The following is a 20,582-nucleotide window of genomic DNA, read 5'->3' on the forward strand; positions in this document are numbered from 1 at the left end:
CTGTGGGTTTTCAGTCCAACCCTCTGCCTGGAGATCTACTGACCTGTAGGTTTTCAGTCCAACCCTCTGCCTGGAGATCTACTGACCTGTAGGTTTTCAGTCCAACCCTCTGCCTGGAGATCTACTGACCTGTAGGTTTTCAGTCCAACCCTCTGCCTGGAGATCTACTGACCTGTAGGTTTTTAGTCCAACCATAATTTATTGGTTTTGATTCATCTTGTTACGGTCTTGTTGAGCAGTTAATTCGTAGTGAACCTACAGGACGGTAGATCTCCAGGAAGAGGGTTGGGCTGAACCTACAGGACGGTAGATCTCCAGGAAGAGGGTAATATATTCTAAATTCTATAGCTTCCTAAATTGAAACACAGTTCACTATTTGGAGGGGGATCTTCCTTGTCCTGGAAAAGTAATAACATCTTATGCATGTCCCAGATGACACCCCTATTTCCTTTTATATAGTGAACTACTTTTTTTTTTTAGTAGGGCTTAGGTCAAATAAGCTGACGTTTGGGAGGTAGAATACAAGGCTTGGCTGAACATATAAACAGTGGGGAGGTTCTGTGTTTTTCACCTTGTATACCAAGAATGTTGGGCTAAATATCTATTTTTTTTTTGTTGTTTTTTTTGTTTTGTGTACTAATAAGAAGGATTACTGTATTATACTGTGTAAAGTATAAATTGCTCTTATGAACTGATGTGGAAGTTTTGGAATGACGTTTACTTACCCCTTGTTTTTTTTTGTTTAGCGTTTCTCATGTAACACATCTGCAGTGCAACTATAATATGTCTCCCAAATGGCACCCTATGGAGTGCACTACTTTTGACCAGGGCCAATAGGGAATATGACGCACTTCTTTTGACCAGGGAATAGGGCGCACTTATTTTTACCAGGGCCAATAGGGAATAGGACGCACTTCTTTTGACCAGGGCCAATAGGGAATAGGGCGCACTTCTTTTGACCAGGGAATAGGGAATAGGGTGCACTTCTTTTGACCAGGGAATAGGGCGCACTTATTTTGACCAGGGAATAGGGCACACTTATTTTGTTACCAGGGCCAATGGGATATAGGGTGCACTGCTTTTGACCAGGGCCAATGGGGAATAGGGCGCACTACTTTTGACCAGGGCCAATGGGGAATAGGGCGCACTTCGTTTGACCAGGGCCAATGGGGAAATAGGGTGCCATTTGGGATGCACTCTTGTGTTTTGTCCTATGGGGTGTCTCACCCTTTCTGCAAAAGCAGTTTTGAACTGAATGAAACTCGGGTAAACCAACTGTTTACCTTTTTGGAGGGGATATTCTGTGACCCAAATAGCAACCTATTCCCTATCAGCCCCATATAGGGAATAGGGCCCTGGTCAAAAGTAGTGCACTATATAGCGTGCCTGGGGACACCCAGGGCCCTTTCTGCATGTCCACCCCCTATGCTTTGACTGGTATCTAAAACATTATGGGCATCTGCTGTATGTTTGTCTTTTAGCCTCTTAACTAATACATATATGCAGGCCTGGCTACTATGGGTTTTTTGATAGTGCAAGAGGTCTTTTAAATATCTCATATGTAATATGTTAAATATATATTTGCACAAAATGGCAAGGATGTGCCTCAGTGGTCAATATATACCTAAAATAACAAATCAAGTCCTTCAAGAACCTCACCTTTTCTGAATCAGGGGGAAACATTCTTATTTCAATATCAACTCTTCAATTCCTTATCGATAGCGGTCTGAATGATGTTTCCAGTCTGAATCACACAGGCTGTGTCTCCCTCCTCCACCTTCATCCCAAAGTGTACGACTTGCATACTTCATGTCATGGATTTACATTTGCTGGAGGGAGTTTACACCATTTGTTAAATCTACGACCGTTGAGCATGCGGGTGCCCATTTTCTGGAGAAATGTGGAAAATGGCGATGTTAGCCACAGGTTGTTGTATTTCTAGGGGTCGACAGGTGGGGGGGGGGGGGGTGTTTTTAATTCTGTACTACATCTACTTAACTCCAGATGACCGAGGTTCTGTCTTAATTGGCACAATTTTATTCCCTACATAGTGCACTACTGTTGACCAGGGCTCTGGTCTAAAGTAGTGCACTACGTAGGGAATAGGGTGCCATTTGAGATAAGCCAAAGGCTTGTCCCGTTAACTTCTGCACAGAATTGATTGTTAGTATACGATTATAACTTCATTTCACATGATGAATCCATTTAAAGTAACTTAGGGTCAACTCAGTAGAACATTTTAGCACGTCTCTAGAACCCTGCGGATACCCAGATCCTGTCCAGATTACACCCCAGCCCCCTTTCCTACCCCCAGACACGGACTTGTGGAGAACTGAGGCTGTATGTATTGTGTCTTTAGCAGGAGTGGCAGATCTAGGCTCATTCCTCTTCATAGATAATTATGACTGTGGACAGGAGGGACCTGATCCTAGATCAGCTCTACTACTCTTGACGTTGGATACTCTTTACCCTGATTACAATTTGCTAGAGGTTAAGCAATATGATAGGATAGGTGGATATGTTGCCGTATTGCTTACACGTGCCCAATCCTTTCCGATCTAGGGGGGTAGGTAGAGGGGGGGGGGGGGGGGGGGGGGGGGGGAGTCTGTTTCTGGACAGGGCCCAAATCTCTGGTCAGGGTTTAGGAGCTCAATCACTTTGGGGTAGTCAGTCAGTTCAGTTCATTCTGTGATGAATAGGTTTCCATGCTTCTCTGTGACTGGACCAGTGTTTTTGATTAAAAAAAAAAGTTAATTTATCTTCTCTTATCTAGACTAATTGTGAATTAATTTTCTGCTCGTCAGCAAATGGTGGACAGATTGTCACGTTTTGCACCGTTGGGCATGCTTTCGGTTTGTGTTCATATTTTTTATTTTATTTTTTTTTCCATTTCAAAACGAATTTTGACCATGTACAGTAATTTATAAACTTGCATCAAGTTTATGAATAAAGAATTTTAAGATTATTTGTTGGTGATATGGTTTTTGTTTTTTTGTTACTTTCATTTCTTTTGTTGGGGTGGAGTGGGAGACAACTATGTCACGTCAATAAACTAGTTTGTTTCGTGAAGGGTTGGCTACCAATACAAAAAAAAACAACACTTTACTGAAATACGTTACGGTGTCACTTCACGAGGATAAGCAGCGAATGGCTTCAGTTTAAGGTTTGGGGTTTGTAGTCAATTACTTACTTAAAAAAATATATATAGCTTGTAGTATTCCTTCACAGCCACGGGGGGGGGGAGGGGCTGATTTTAAAGTTGCACTTGTGCTCAAATCACAAAGTAGCAGCTGACCATATTACAGATTGTACTTTGTAAATTAAGGCTATAGATTATTAGAATAACTCGTAGATGCCATTGGGAAACACTGGCATCTATCCCAAATCTTCTTTTGCTCCTTAAACATGTACAGTACAGCCTTTTGGTTCCCCAGGATTGGGGAAACACTGATATAGACTAACATCCAGCCACCATAATGAGGTTTGGGGAAGAGAGACAACTAGTCTGCATCTGTTAAGGAAAATAAATGGTCAAAAAAGAACAAGGGATGGATTGCTAGTTGTCAGTTCATCGGTTCTGAGTGTTTATAGTTGTCAGATCTATGGGAGTCTGATATCAAGCCAACTCATTGTCATGACAAGAGCACAAACACATCTGGGACCAGGCTATAGGAGACAACAGGTCTGGGACCAGGCTATAGGAGACAACAGGTCTGGGACCAGGCTATAGGAGACAACAGGTCTGGGACCAGGCTATAGGAGACAACAGGCTGGGACCAGGCTATAGGAGACAACAGGTCTGGGACCAGGCTATAGGAGACAACAGGTCTGGGACCAGGCTATAGGAGACAACAGGTCTGGGACCAGGCTATAGGAGACAACAGGTCTGGGACCAGGCTATAGGAGACAACAGGCTGGGACCAGGCTATAGGAGACAACAGGTCTGGGACCAGGCTATAGGAGACAACAGGTCTGGGACCAGGCTATAGGAGACAACAGGTCTGGGACCAGGCTATAGGAGACAACAGGTCTGGGACCAGGCTATAGGAGACAACAGGTCTGGGACCAGGCTATAGGAGACAACAGGTCTGGGACCAGTCTATAGGAGACAACAGGTCTGGGACCAGTCTATAGGAGACAACAGGTCTGGGACCAGGCTATAGGAGACAACAGGCTGGGACCAGGCTATAGGAGACAACAGGTCTGGGACCAGGCTATAGGAGACAACAGGTCTGGGACATTATGGCCACACTGCTGATCTTAATATTTGTTTTATTTTTTAATAAATGTAACCTTTTATTTAAGTAGGAAAGTCAGTGAAGAAAAAAATGGTTACTTACAATGACAGCCTACCCCAGTCAAACCTGGACGACGCTGGGCCAATTGTGCACCGCCCTATGGGACTCCCAATCACGTCCGGTTGTGATACAGCCTGAATACTGACTGGCCAGGTCGTGACAACAGAAAGGTTCTGGTTTAGTCCCCCAAATATCTGCACTTAAGAAAGTATCATTGGAATCTTTTCTACTGTATCTTGGTCTATGCCGCTCTGACATTGCTCGCCCAAATATTTATATATTCTTAATTCCTTTACTTAAGATGTGTGTATTGTTGTGAAATTGTTAGATATTACTGCACTGTCGGAGCTAGAAACACAAGCATTTCGCTACAACCGCAATAACATCTGCCAAACACGTGTCTGTGACAAATAAAGCATGATTTGATTTTGTATTTGGTAGTTTCATGACACATCGTGCGTTGAATGCATATTATTTAAAATGGTCTATAATCAAATTTGTTTTTTGGTTTGTATAATATTGTATTGTAACCGATTTCTGGGATAAGTCTATGCTGGATATGGACGACTGATTCTCACATTAATATGCAACCCAGAACTGTCAGGTCAGTGAATTTGAAACGGCCCCTTGCGGCTAATAGAACCCATCTATATTTTTAACTGTGTCTGATCGCTGATCACAGGATTTTGAGGTCTGCAATACCGATTGGGTTTCCTTTATCGTTAATACTAAACTTTTTAATACATTTTCACCTGAAACTGTAAATCGATCCTTATTCTTTAGAGTGAAAGTTGGTTTACTCAATTTTGATTGGGTTGATGTAAAAAATATATATAATAATTATGGTCCATTGAACCTTACAGTACTTCACAGTCCACATCATTTTTGTGGGGATCGCCTGTCTATGCCGTCGCTATGATGAGGACTGTCTGCCTCTGCTTTTGTATCCTGATCCAAGGTAAGTTTACAGATATGCTATTTAATCTATTTATATCAACACATAGTTGATGTAACCTGGTCCCAGGTCTGTTTACCTCTGTGGTTACCATACCAACCCTCATGGAACAGCGGGAGGGGGGGGGGGGGGGGGACTGTAAAAGAGACACGCAGGTACAGACACGGATACGCACACAAACCATAGGAGATGGCAAGACGGCACAAACAGGAACACATCTGGAACCAGGCTAGAATTGATCTAGACTGAATAGTGGTTATTGTCTCGTGGGAATTGTCCGTTTGAAATATTATCTTCCCTGCTGGTTTAGGTGCAGACTCAAGAGGAGAGGTTGGGATTTTAGATTGTTCTGGGTACGTTAGGGAATATGGATGCAAGCAGTAGAATCAGATTTTACAAAAACATCAAAATAACCCTTATGGAACAGCGACTGTGACTGTGAAGAGAGACACACAGGTACAGACACGGATACGCACACTACACGCACGTACATTGAAATAACATTGTATGGTGGTATACATTTTGAATTGTAGATATGTAGTAGTGTAATAATGTTATATAATGTACTGTTTTCTGTGTAATTAAGTGCCTTCATGTGTTTGGACTACAGGAACTAATGGGGATCCATAATAAACCCCAGGAAGAGTAGCTGCTGCCTTGGCAGGAACTAATGGGGATCCATAATAAACCCCAGGAAGAGTAGCTGCTGACTTGGCAGGAACTAATGGGGATCCATAATAAACCCCAGGAAGAGTAGCTGCTGCCTTGGCAACGCCTAATGGGGATCCATAATAAACCCCAGGAAAGAGTAGCTGCTGCCTTGGCAGGAACAAATGGGGATCCTTAATAAATACAAAACAGATTATTGGTTTATTTATTGGGAATAGGATGCGTTTCCATAATATATTCTCTTCCTATACAGTGCATTCTGAAAGTATTCAAGACCCCTTGACTTTTTCCACATTTTGTTACGTTACAGACTTTCCCTCATCAATCTACACACAATACCCCGTAATGAAAAAGTCAAAATAGGTTTTTAGAATTTTTTGCAAATGTATTCAAAAGAAAATACAGAAATACCTTATTTACATAAGAATTCAGTCCTTTTGCTCCGAGACAGTATTGTGTCGAGGTACAGATCGGGAAGGTTACCAAAACATTTCTGGGGCATTGAAGTTCCCCAAGAACACAGTGGCCTCCATTATTCTTAAATGGAAGAAGTGACCAAGAACCAGATGGTCACTCTGACAGAGTTCCTCTGTCGAGATGGAAGAACATTCCCAAAGGACAACCATCTGCAGCACTCCACCAATCAGGCCTTTATGGTAGAGTGGCCAGACGGAAGCCGTGCCTCAGTAAAAGGCACATGACAGCCCGCTTGAAGTTTGCCAAAAGGCACCTAAAGGAACTTAGATTCTCTAGTCTGATGAAACCAAGATTGAACTCTTTGTCCTGAAAGCCAAGCATCACGTCTGGAGGAAACCTGGCACCATCCCTACAGTGAAGCATGGTGGTGGCAGCATCATGCTGTGGGGATGTTTTTCAGGTGCAGGGAATAGTCAGGATTGAGGGAAAGATGAACGGAGCAAAGTACAGAGAGATCCTTGATGAAAACTTGCTCCAGAGGACTCAGGGCTTCAGACTGGGGCGAAGGTTCGCCTTAAAAACAGGACAATGAATCTAAGAACACAGCCAAGACAGCTCAGGAGGGTCTTTGGGACAAGTCTCTAAATGTCCTTGATTGGCCCAGCCAGATCCCAGACTTGAACCCGAACGAACATCTCTGGAGAGACCTGAAAATAGCTGTGCAGCGACGCTCCTCATCCAATCTGACAGACTTTGAGAGGATGTGCAGAGAAGAATGGCAGAAACTCCCCAAATACAGGTGTGCCAAGCTTGTAGCTTCATACCCAAGAAGTCTCAAGGCTGTAATCGCTACAAAAGATGCTTCAACAAAGTACTGAGTAAAGGGTCTGTATGCTAATGTAAATGTGATATTTCAGTTTTTTTTATTTTTAATAGATTTGTAAACATTTCTAAAAACGTTTACATTATTGGGTATTTTTTAAATCCATTTTAGAATAGCCTAGTGGTTAGAGCGTTGGACTAGTAACCGGAAAGTTGCAAGTTCAAATCCCCGAGCTGACAAGGTACAAATCTGTCGTTCTGCCCCTGAACAGGCAGTTAACCCACTATTCCTAGGCTGTCATTGAAAATAAGAATTTGTTCTTAACTGACTTGCCAGGTTAAATAAAGGAAAAATGTGGAATAAGTCAACACTCCTCATTATTGACTTTCCAAATGCACTGTATCCTCGTTTTTTTTTTTATTTGTATTTTTATTTAATTTCACCTTTATTTAACCAGGTAGGCTGGTTGTGAACACCTTTATTTAACCAGGTAGGCTAGTTGAGAACACCTTTATTTAACCAGGTAGGCTGGTTGTGAACACCTTTATTTAACCAGGTAGGCTAGTTGTGAACACCTTTATTTAACCAGGTAGGCTAGTTGTGAACACCTTTATTTAACCAGGTAGGCTAGTTGAGAACACCTTTATTTAACCAGGTAGGCTAGTTGAGAACAAGTTCTCATTTACAACTGCGACCTGACCAAGATAAAGCAAAGCAGTGCGACACAAACAACAACAACAGAGTTGCACATGGAATAAACAAGAGTACAGTCAATAACACAATAGAGAAAGTCTATATACAGTGTGTGCAAATGGAGTGAGGAGGTAAGGCAATAAATAGGCTGTAGTAGCGATGTAATTACAGTTTAGCAAATTAACACTGAAGTGATAGATGTGCAGATGATGATGTGAAAGTAGAAAAGTGGGTGTTGTTATCGTGACCAGTGAGCTGAGATAAGGCGGAGCTTTACCTAGCAAAGACTTATTGATGACCTGGAGCCAGTGGGTCTGGCGACGAATATGTAGCGAGGGCCAGCCGATTAGAGCATACAAGTCGCAGTGGTGGGTAGTATATTTGGCTTTGGTGACAAAACGGATGGATGGCACTGTGATAGACTGCATCCAGTTTGCTGAGTAAAGGGTTGGAGGCTATTTTGTAAATTACATCGCCGAAGTCGAGGATCGGTAGAATAGTCAGTTTTACGAGGGTATGTTTGGCGGCATGAGTGAAGGAGGCTTTGTTGCGAAATAGAAAGCCGATTCTAGATTTAATTTTGGATTGGAGATGTTTAATATGAGTCTGGAAGGAGAGTTTACAGTCTAGCTAGACACCTTGGTATTTGTAGTTGTCCACATATTTAAAGTCAGAACTAATATACTACTATATATAGTATATAGAACGGCAGGTAGCTTAGAGTGTTGGGCCAGTAACCTAAATGTTGCTAGTTCGAATCCCAGAGTCGGCAAGGTGAAAAATAATCTGTCGATCTGCCCTTGGGCAAGGCACTTCACACTAATTTCTCCAGGGTCGCCGTCAATAATAGCTGATCGCTAGCTCTGACCCCACTCTCCGAGGGTGTCACAGGGGGAGTCGGGATATGCAAAAAAAACACAGATTTCCAGGTCACACCTCAGACTCGTACAGGTTACCCACTTGTATATGCAATGAAACATATTTGACCTATATCTTCACACCTCACCTTTTCACAGGGCATCTATTGTACATTACAACACATTCTGTCAATTCAGAAAGAAAACTGACACTCCAATTCAGAAAGAAAACGGACACTCCAATTCAGAAAGTAAACTGACACTCCAATTCAGAAAGAAAACTGACACTTCAATTCAGAAAGTAAACTGACACTCCACTTCCTCATTGCTGTCTTTATTTCCAGGTGGTCTATGTGCGGAGTCCGAGGAGAGGTTGCTGAAGTGGCTACTGAGTAGAGAGCGTTACAACAAGCTGATACGACCGGCCAGTAACCAGTTTGAACCAGTTACCATCAAACTGCAGGTCTCCCTGGCACAACTGATCAGTGTGGTGGGTTGATTGGATTGGATTCTGTTGCACTTTACTGTTTTGTTTTGTTATTCTATTGTATCAGTGGGGTGACCGTTCAGTTCTTTTATTTTCATTTGAGTTTATATAGAAATTACAAAACGTCATGGAATTCATAAAAGTTTAATACATATTTAACAATATGTCTTCCCTTTGTAGCATGACAGGGAACAAATTATGATCACCAATGTCTGGCTAACACAGGTGAGAAGAACGATCATCAGTATGTAATGTGGTGTCATTATTGAACACAACATTATGGTGAAGGTGAGTGTTTTACCTCTTGCTACTATAATAACCATCCTTCTCGCCGTAGAACTGGGTGGATTACAGGTTGTCATGGGAGCCCTCAGATTTTGATGGGATTGACAAGCTCCGCATTCCGTCCCGTCATATATGGCTCCCAGATATTGTACTGTACAACAAGTTAGTATCAAACCCTCCGGGAAAAGCATGTGCTTTAAAAAAAATGATTGTGTAGTCAATTGTGCGGTGCTGCTGGGAATTCACAGACAAAGTCAAAAGATATTCAACGCTGTTATCGCTAAAATCGCTAAACGCTAAAATCTCACTGACGTGTCCTCCCTCCAACTGTAGTGCTGATGGTATCTATGAGGTGACGGTCTTCACCAACGCCATCGTCCTGTCCAACGGCACCATCTTCTGGCTCCCACCAGCTATCTATAAGAGTGCCTGCAAGATCGAGGTCAAACACTTCCCATTCGACCAACAGAACTGCACCCTGAAGTTCCGCTCGTGGACCTATGACCACACTGAGGTAATACATGGAAATGCATTGTGCTTTATCCTTGATAATGTGGTCCTCTGTAGCTCAGTTGGTAGAGCATAGCGCTTGCAACGCCTGGATATCAAATCAAATCAAATCAAATTGTATTTGTCACATACACATGGTTAGCAGATGTTAATGTGAGTGTAGCAGGTTTGGGTTTGATTCCTGGGACCACTCGTACTTAAAATGATACAAATTTTTAGCTATATTGAATATGTCCGGATTTCTCTATTGAGGCGTAGAAATGGTACATCATGCAATGTGGTTGGAAGAAACATGGGAAAGTTATGCTGCTTTAAAAGGTGATACACATGTAGAAGAAAATGCCCTTTGAAAGATTTTGCTGAGATTTTTACCCTTCCTAGAGAGCTCTTCTTTGATTACGCCCATTCAGCATCGTTCACGCCCTCTTAAACCTTAACCCCACCCACCCACCCACACATCAAATCAAATTGTATTTGTCACATGCGCCGAATACAGTGAAATGATTACTTACAAGCCCTGAACCATCAATGCATTTTGAAGAAAATAAGTGTTAAGTAAAAATCTAAGTTTATTTGTTGCGTACACAGATTAGCAGATGTTAATGTGGCTGGGGGCAGTATTGAGTAGCTTGGATGAAAAAGGTGCCCAGAGTAAACTGCCTGCTACTCAGTCCCAGAAGCTAAGATATGCATATTATTAGTGTATTTGGATAGAAACACTCTGAAGTTTCTAAAACTGTTTGAATGATGTCTGTGAGTATAACATAACTCATATGGCAGGCAAAAACCTGAGAAAAAATCCAACCAGGAAGTGGTAAATCTGAGGTTTGTCGTTTTTCAACTCATTCTCTATTGAAGATACAGTGGGATATTGGTCCTGTTGCACTTCCTAAGGCTTCCACTAGATGTCAACAGTCTTTAGAACCTTGTTTGATGCTTCTACTGTGAAGTGGGGGCTCATAAGGGCTGTTTGAGCCAGGTGTCTGGCAGAGTGCCATGAGCTCGTGACGCTCGTTCACGTGAAAGTTAGCTCGCGTTCCATTGCTTTTCTACAGACAAAGGAATTCTCCGGTTGGAATATTATTGACAATGTATGTTAAAAACATCCTAAAGATTGATTCTATACTTCGTTTGACATGTTTCTACGGACTGTAACGGAACTTTTTTACTTTTCGTCTGCTCGTGCGTCATGAATTTGGATTGGTGAACTGAATGCGCTAACAAAAGGAGGTATTTGGACATAAAGATGAACTTTATGGAACAAATCAAACATTTATTGTGGAACTGGGATTCCTGGGAGTGCATTCTGATGAAGATCATCAAAGGTAAGGGAATATTTATAATGCTATTTCTGACTTCTGTTGACTCCAACATGGCGGATATCTGTTTGGGTTGTTTTGGTCTCTGAGCGCCGTACTCAGATTTTTGCATGGTGGGCTTTTTCCGTAAAGTGAAAAAAAAATGAAGGGTATATTAATTCTCTCTCTATTTCAGATTTTTGTGACTCCTCTCTTTGGCTGGAAAAATGGCTGTGTTTTTCTGTGACTTGGCTCTGACCTAACGTAATCGTTTGTGGTGCTTTCACCGTAAAGCCTATTTGAAATCGGACACTGTGGTGGGATTAACAAGAAGTGTATCTTTAAAATGGTGTGAAATACTTGTATGTTGGAGGAATTTTAATTATGAGATTGCTGTTGTTTTGAATTTGGCGCCCTGCACCTTCACTGGCTGTTGTCATATCGATCCCGTTAGCGGGATCTCAGCCCAAAGAGGTTTTAAAGCAGGTGCAGCATGTGTTTCTAGCTCCAGCAGTGAATGTCTAACAGTACAAAATACTAATACACACAAAAATCCCAAGAAGAAGAAATTAAGCAAATGTACAGACCAACAAATATTGTTTACATCAACAACATGGGAATCACTACAAAACTTATTGTATGACCTCTTATATACTATATTAGGCCCGGCCTTTGTAACTTTGGTTTTCCTAGCTATGGCTACTATATTGTGTTCACTACATGCATGAGTAACGGAGTACTTGAACGGACGTCAAAGTTCGATCTTTAACCAGAGATCACATTTTTTCCCCAAATACTGTAAAACTATTTGGAGGAATGTGCATTATGGCTGCCCGAATTGGCAAGTGAAATTTTGTATTGAAGGCAACGTTCATTTGTTTTTTACATGTGCATTTGTGGGGCACACAAAAAATACTATGCTGTCCTGTTTCTGCCTGCTAAATGGTAGCAGGGTGAACAGGCCAGGACTCGGCTGGCTTAGTATTTTTTGTGTGCCCCACAAATGCACATGTAAAAAACAAATGAACGTTGCCTTCAATACAAAATTTCACTTGCCAATTCGGGCAGCCATAATGCACATTCCTCCAAATAGTCTTACAGTATTTGGGGAAAAAATGTGATCTATGGCACTATGGTGTTGAAGGCTGAGCTGTAGGCAATGAACAGCATTCTTACAAACATATTGCTCTTATCCAGGTGGGATAGGGCAGTGTGCACTGCAGTGGCGACTGCTTCGTCCGTGGATCTGTTGGGGCGGTATGCAAATTGTAGTGGGTCTAGGGTGTTGGGTAAGGTGGAGGTGATATGGTCCTTAACTTGCCTCTCAAAGCACTTCATGATGACAGAAGTGAGTTCTACGGGGCAATAGTCATTTAGTTCACTTACTTTCGCTTTCTTGGGTTCAGGAACAATGGTGGACATCTTGAAGCAAGTGGGGACAACAGACTGGGATAGGGAGCGATTGAATGCCTCTTTAAATTCTCCAGTCAGCTGGTCTGCACAAGCTCTGAGGACGCGGCTTGGGATGCCGTCTGGGCCACAGTCTTGCCACGGAGATCGGGAGTACACAGTCTTCGTGAGCGACGGGGGCCCAAGTCGGCAGCTCAGTGTTTTCCTCGACACGGGGTGTCGTGTCTTTGGCTATGTCGGATTAAGTGATATGACATGCTGTTCTATAAAATCCTTTCTCTGTAATTAATATTACCTGATTGAGCTAATCATGTAAATGTAATTAACTAGAAAGTCGGGGCACCACAAAATAATATTTATAGAGCAGTTATTTTCTGAATAAACTCGTTAAAGACCTAGTAATATTTGACATCAATAGCAGTCAATAGTAATCGTCACCTTATTTCAGTCTCATCTGAAAGTTGTACATTCTTGGTTATCTTCACAAACCCTGGCTAACAAGTTGAATCAGCAATATAAAATTGGGTTTAATTATTTATTTACTAAATACCTAACTAATCACACAGAATTACATATACACAGAATGAATCATACCTTGATTACAAATTATGTCATAAAGGAAAACGTCCCTAGCGGGCGGAACAGATATGACTTTGTTACACAAAGGAAAGGGGGCTGGGTTTGAGTGAAAGAGCGGGAAGACTGAAGAACAAGGGGAGAAGCGATGTCTCTATCGGGCCGTAGGCAACTACTCTATCGTAAATATAGAATCTTATGCATTCTAAATTACCGCCCATTTGGAAAAGGAAAATGCAATAAATATACACTCTGAGCTGCGCTTCGGTAGGTTGGTGCTAGATGGAAGGCCGTGTTGCCCAACATGAAGAATGTCTCTGGTGGTAAATTGGATACGTTGTAGTAACGTCATTTTGTGGTAGACGGGATACTCTATCTGTTCTTTCCTAGCCCACGTTTGCAGCTGCTGTTGCTAACTCAACGGCTAGGAGGTATCACTTCTGTAGTGAATAAGAGTTCAAAGTTCATACCATTCGCCCTGAGCTCGTCTACTTTATTGCCCAGGGACTGAACGTTAGCAAGTAATATATTGGATGGCTTGCTCGCCACCTGCACTTGAATAGAACCAAACTTCTCCTCCGGTGTCAACGTTTTAGTGGAGCCCCCGGGATGAATAGAGCTGCCTCGGGAAGCACAAACAAAGGATCCAGGTCAGGAAGGTTGAATTTCTGGTGATCTCATGTGGTGTTAGGGGGCGCTATTTAAATTTTTGGATGAAAAACGTTCCCGTTTTAAACAAGATATTTTGTCACGAAAAGATGCTCGATTGACAGCTTTGGATAGAAAACACTCTGACGTTTCCAAAACTGCAAAGATATTGTCTGTGAGTGCAACAGAACTGATGTTGCAGGCGAAACCCAGATAAAAATCCAACCAGGAAGTGCCGCATTTTTTGAAACCGCCTCATGCCAATGACTCCTTATATGGCTGTGAATGAGCTACGAATGAGCTTACGTTTTCTACGTATTCCCCAAGGTGTCTACAGCATTGTGACGTCTTTTTGCGCATTTCCGTTGAAGAATAGCCGTAAGGGACCATATTTAGCAAGTGGTCACATGGTGTCTCCCGCAGAAAATCTTGCATAAAATACTGAGGTAACCATTTTTCCAATCACTTCTTATGAGAAACCCATTGCCTCGACGGATATATTATTGAATATATATGTGAAAAACACCTTGAGGATTGATCCTAAACAACGTTTGCCGTGTTTCTGTCGATATTATGGCGCTAATTTGGAAAAAAGTTTGGCGTTGTAGTGGTAGCATTTTCCGGTCGATTTCTCAGCCAAGCATGATGAACAAACGGGAGCGATTTCGCCTACAAAAATAATATTTTTGGAAAAAAGGAACATTTGCTATCTAACTGGGAGTCTCCTGAGTGAAAACATCTGAAGTTCTTCAAAGGTAAATGATTTAATTTGGTTTCTTTTCTTATTTTCGAGAAAATGTTGCCTGCTGCCAGCAGAGCCTAGCATAGCATTATGCCATGATAAACTTACACAAATGCTTGTCTAGCATTGGCTGTAACGCATATTTTGAAAATCTGAGATGAAAGTGTGATTAACAAAAGGCTAAGCTTGTGGTTTAATATATTTCATTTGCGATTTTCATGAATAGGAAAAGTTTCTAGGGGTATTTATGTCCGCTGTGTTATGCTAATTCGTTTGAGGCTATGATTACGCTCCCGGATCCGGGATTGCTAGTCGCAAGAAGTGTTCTTTTCGGTTGTACGAAATAATACTAGAAATGTTCACTGTAAGAAATAACACAAAAAAAGCTAACTACTGGAAAGCTGGCTTGGAGCTAGAAACAGAGCGAATGTATCTGTTGGCGCCATCTTGTACAGCGCCAACATGTAAACACATGCGATTCAGCATGGCATTGTCCTCCAGAGTCTCTCTACTTATCCCAGCTAAATCCAGGGCAGCAATGTTTTTGAGAGCTGTAGCAACACTTTGCAGTTGTCCAAAGCTATAACTTTACCTCAAGTCTGCGGTAGCAAAGATTTTCTATGTACTGACCAGCGAAGCTCCCATTGTGTTATAGACTGAAGCCTGTGACATGACAGACCAATCAGGACTATCTTGGCATGTCCAACCATTCTATTATCTCAGCCAATCCCGACTAAACAGGAAGGATCCTTTACTTCTCACTGTATAGCTCAATGCTTCTCTTTGGCTGAACTAGTCTCATCAGTTTATTTATTCATATTTGCAGGTCCAACAAGTTTATAATTAAGGCGTATGAATGTTCACATGTTCAAGAAGGCATTTCTGCCAATTTTCTTTGTTTTTTCAGACGACCCTACTGCGAAGTAGGAACTGTCGTCAAATGCCTTAGATCATGTAACCTGTTACGTGTGTGTATTGTTTCAGACGATGTATTTTAATTGTCAAATCTAAATCCAATCAAATCAGGTGGATCTGGTCCTCAGGACAGGTGTGGCCAGTATGGATGACTTCACGCCCAGTGGAGAGTGGGACATCTTGGCTTTACCCGGGAGACGTACTTTCTCCAGCTCAGAGCCCATCTACGTGGATGTGACCTACGACTTCCTGATCAAAAGGAATGAATATATAGTGTCATTTTTTAAATCTTATTCTTTGACTGTTTACAATATATTAGTTTTGTTACTTTTTCTAGTCCTTATCATAAGATGTTATTATTTTTTACAATCGAGGGCCACTTTGGAAATACTTGTTTTTATTAATGCTTTCATGTGCTGTCATCTGGAATCATAGGCTACACAACTTGTATTATTTGTACCTCAGATAAGATTCAATTAAATTCTGCTCAATTCAATTTATTTCCAGGAAGCCGTTGTTCTACACCATAAATCTGATTATCCCCTGTGTCCTCATCACCTCTCTGGCTGTGTTGGTCTTCTACCTGCCCAGTGACTGTGGAGAGAAGATCAGTCTGTGTGTCTCTGTACTGTTGGCCCTCACTGTGTTCCTGTTGCTGATATCTAAGATCGTACCGCCAACCTCGCTGGACGTGCCCCTGATTGGTAAGCTCTGTGCCAGGGCCAGTATTAACAAAGGGTTAAGGATTTAGTAGGAGTGCTGATCTGGAATCAGTTTGACCTTTTTTTAGATCATAATGAATAAGATTATATTGCCAGTGGGGACCTGATCCTGGATCAGCACTTCTGCTTTGTGCACACAGGTCCTGATATTCACCAAGGTGCTGGTGACCTTCTCCATCACCATTATGTGATGGCTCATGCATAAGCTTAGTGTTAAGTAGGGCTGCAACAATAGTACTTAATTATTTATTTTTTTATCCAACTTATCTGAGAAAATATTATTTGACTGTTGAATGTACAGTGTAAATTAAAAGAAAGGTCAAGTTCAACATTTTAATTAGGAAAAACAACATTGCATAATGACATTTTTAAATGAGATGCTTCTTCACACTCTTTTCTCTGATCTGCTAGGTAAATACCTGATGTTCACCATGGTTCTCGTAACCTTCTCCATCGTCACCAGTGTGTGTGTTCTGAACGTCCATCACCGTTCCCCCAGCACACACACCATGCCCCACTGGGTTAAAGTTTTGTTCCTGGACTGGCTGCCTGCCCTGCTGTGCATGAGGCACCCCCAGAACAACTCGGCCAGACAGCGGCTCCGTCAGAGGAGGCAGCAGTCGGTCCAGAAGACCAAGGAGGCTAGCCCAGGGATGGACCCTGGCGTGGCCTCCTCTCCTTCCTCTTCGCCATTCCTCCTATCTCCTGGGTCCTACTACCTCAGAAAAAGGTAATTATACTATTTCTATCATGCACCATTATTATTATTATTTATTTTTCTTTTGTTTTATTGTGGTCAGGTGATCACCAGAAGATGTAATCAACAGATTATGAATTTACTGTAAAAAAAAAAAAACCTGTAACAGATGGTTCCCTTGACATGTAAAGAAAATGTATAATTTATTCATTGAAATTAATTAATTCATTCAGGAGTGTGAGGACACAAGAGGGGTTTCTGCCCACGGAGAAACTGTCTGGTCGCCCGTGGTGTGGCAGCTCCAGCTCTGACTTCAGTCACAGTCCTGACCTACAGGAAGCTGTGGACGGGGTGCGATACGTCGCTGACTACATGATTAGAGACGACGACAACAAGACTGTGAGTCAATCTGGTCTTATTTGAATTGCTGTTTTTGTTTGCTGCAAAAATTGGTTTATCGTATCTATCACATCAGAAATGCAGAAAATCAGAACACAATAAGATGGTAGGTTGGAAAAGCTACTTTTCTGTCCAATATAAAAACTGAAATCTGTCTGGAAGGACCATTTTTCTTCTGTCCAGCTGGAGATTGAACTTCAAAGCTCTTCAGTCTTTTGTTTTTATGTGTGTATGTGTCGTAATGTTTTTGGACCCCAGGAAAGAGTAGCTGCTGCCTTGGCAACGCCTAATGGGGATCCATAATAAACCCCAGGAAAGAGTAGCTGCTGCCTTGGCAACGCCTAATGTGGATCCATAATAAACCCCAGGAAGAGTAGCTGCTGCCTTGGCAACGCCTAATGGGGATCCATAATAAACCCCAGGAAAGAGTAGCTGCTGCCTTGGCAACGCCTAATGTGGATCCATAATAAACCCCAGGAAGAGTAGCTGCTGCCTTGGCAACGCCTAATGGGGATCCATAATAAACTCCAGGAAAGAGTAGCTGCTGCCTTGGCAACGCCTAATGGGGATCCATAATAAACCCCAGGAAAGAGTAGCTGCTGCCTTGGCAGGAACTAATGGGGATCCATAATAAACCCCAGGAAAGAGTAGCTGCTGCCTTGGCAGGAACTAATGGGGATCCATAATAAACCCCAGGAAAGAGTAGCTGCTGCCTTGGCAACGCCTAATGGGGATCCCTAATAAATACAAAATACCTGTGGGCGGAGCTACAGCTCTGATATTAAACTTTCTTCTGCAGCATTTTGTACAGTTGATCATCCTCTCTCTTTTTTCACTTGTTCTGCAATGAATGGATGGATGTGTGAATGAATGGATGGATGTGTGAAAGAGTGAGTGGGTGGGTGGGTGGGTGGGTGGGTGGGTGGGTGGGTGGGTGGATGGATGGGTGTGTGAGTGGATGTGTAAGTGGGTGGATGGATGTGGGTGTGTAAGTGGATGTGTAAGTGGGTGGATGGATGTGGGTGGGTGAGTGGATGTGTGAATGGATGTGGGTGGGTGGGTGGATGAATGTGGATGGATGTGGGTGGGTGGATGGATGTGGGTGTGTGAGTGGATGTGTGAATGGATGTGGGTGGATGGATGTGGGTGGTGGGTGGATGGATGGATGTGGGTGGATGGATGTGGGTGGATGGGTGGATGGATGGATGTGGGTGGATGGATGTGGGTGGGTGGGTGAGTGGATGTGTGAATGGATGTGGGTGGGTGGGTGGATGGATGGATGTGGGAGGATGTGGGTGGGTGGGTGGATGTGTGAATGGATGTGGGTGTGTGGATGGATGGATGTGTGGGTGATCATGCTGCTTTACTCCCCCAGACATTTGAGTCTCTTCTCTAGACCGTTCTCTCTCTCCTTTTCTGACCCTGTGTTCTCCAGGTGATTGAGGACTGGAAGTACGTGGCGATGGTATTGGATCGTCTGTTCCTGTGGATCTTTGCAGTAGGCTGTATAGCCGGTACTCTTGGGATCTTCCTCCAACCTTTCTTCCAGCATCAGACCATTCCCATCCGGAATCTCAGCAGCCCCACCTCATCAAGGGACGTCATCTTGAAGGATTCCGTTGTTTAAAAATATATATATAATCCATGTAAAACAAAATGTTTAGCTTTAAAAGCGGAACCCCACCACATGAAATGATCTGAAGGACTTTACTGTCAACTGGCTAATGCCGCTACTATTCTTAGCAACAATTTATTACAATAATGATGAAACAAATGATCCGGGATTCCTGCCGTCGTTATACGGGGGGAGTCAGTAGCTCAAGGAAAAGGTGTTTATGTTAGACAGAGCAGTGTCTGACTGCTGTCGGCTGAGGAAGATGCTTTGAATTGACTGTGTTCGGTAAAGAGATGTTTTGTGATGATGGATAGACTTTAATTAACAACATGGTTAACATCATGCATGTCCCCTAAACTAGAAATGAACAACATGGTAACATCATGCATGTCCCCTAAACTAGAAATGAACAACATGGTAAAATTATGCATGTCCCTTAAACTAGAAATGAACAACATGGTAACATCATGCATGTCCCCTAAACTAGAAATGAACAACATGGTAAAATGTTGAATGTCCCCTAAACTAGAAATGAACAACATGGTAACATTATGCATGTCCCTTAAACTAGAAATGAACAACATGGTAACATCATGCATGTCCCTTAAACTAGAAATGAACAACATGGTAACATCATGCATGTCCCCTAAACTAGAAATGAACAACATGGTAACATCATGCATGTCCCCTAAACTAGAAATTAACAACATGGTAACATCATGCATGTCCCTTAAACTAGAAATGAACAACATGGTAACATTATGCATGTCCCCTAAACTAGAAATGAACAACATGGTAACATCATGCATGTCCCCTAAACTAGAAATGAACAACATGGTAACATCATGCATGTCCCCTAAACTAGAAATGAACAACATGGTAACATCATGCATGTCCCTTAAACTAGAAATGAACAACATGGTAACATCATGCATGTCCCTTAAACTAGAAATGAACAACATGGTAACAGCATGCATGTCCCTTAAACTAGAAATGAACAACATGGTAACAGCATGCATGTCCCCTAAACTGAATGTCACAAACTGAGAAAATATATGAAGTGTGCTGCCACCCTCTGCCAATGTTATGAATTTAAAGTGATGTCGTAAAGTAGGCTACTCAACAACACGCTGAATGGATGATTGGTTTGAACATTCGCAGGTTCTTATTATGAGGTGTGTTGTGATCTCTCAAGTTTTAATCCTCTGTGCTCATTTGCCTTGTGGTGACAATATTACATCATCGCAGGTCAAATTTAACTAATGTGCTGCCTGTGTTTATGAAAGAGTGGCGTGGGGGAGGGGGGGGGGGGCTTTATTCATCGCACTTTTCGAGGTCTATCTAATGAAACATAACCTAATGTGAAGGTCTACATATTCATCTCATACTCATACAGTCCCAATTCATTTTATGACATGAGTGGTCTGCGTAGCCTGGAGAAATCCAGTCTGTTTGTGCTAACATTCCACTCCTTGTCATGCCAAACAATGACACAAGAGTACAAGGAGTAGAATGTTAGCACAAAAAAAAAGGTGATGGATTTCAGGCTATGTCCTGTGTGATTTA

The 20,582-nt window shown here is 42.2% G+C and overlaps 1 protein-coding gene across 1 annotated transcript; it reads left to right on the forward strand.

Moving 5' to 3' along the window:
• The first annotated feature begins 5,213 nt into the window (after positions 1 to 5,213).
• Positions 5,214 to 20,209, forward strand: LOC110521230 (neuronal acetylcholine receptor subunit beta-4-like). Its single transcript, XM_036968569.1, has 10 exons — positions 5,214 to 5,256; positions 9,057 to 9,202; positions 9,380 to 9,424; positions 9,537 to 9,646; positions 9,818 to 9,998; positions 15,695 to 15,858; positions 16,091 to 16,287; positions 16,717 to 17,035; positions 17,320 to 17,401; positions 18,837 to 20,209. The coding sequence occupies exons 1-10, from the start codon at positions 5,214 to 5,216 to the stop codon at positions 19,026 to 19,028; spliced, it is 1,479 nt and encodes a 492-aa protein (XP_036824464.1). The 3' UTR covers positions 19,029 to 20,209.
• Positions 20,210 to 20,582: the final 373 nt, after the last annotated feature.

This window comes from Oncorhynchus mykiss, chromosome 30 (assembly GCF_013265735.2).
Source record: "Oncorhynchus mykiss isolate Arlee chromosome 30, USDA_OmykA_1.1, whole genome shotgun sequence".
Classification (NCBI taxonomy): domain Eukaryota; kingdom Metazoa; phylum Chordata; class Actinopteri; order Salmoniformes; family Salmonidae; genus Oncorhynchus; species Oncorhynchus mykiss.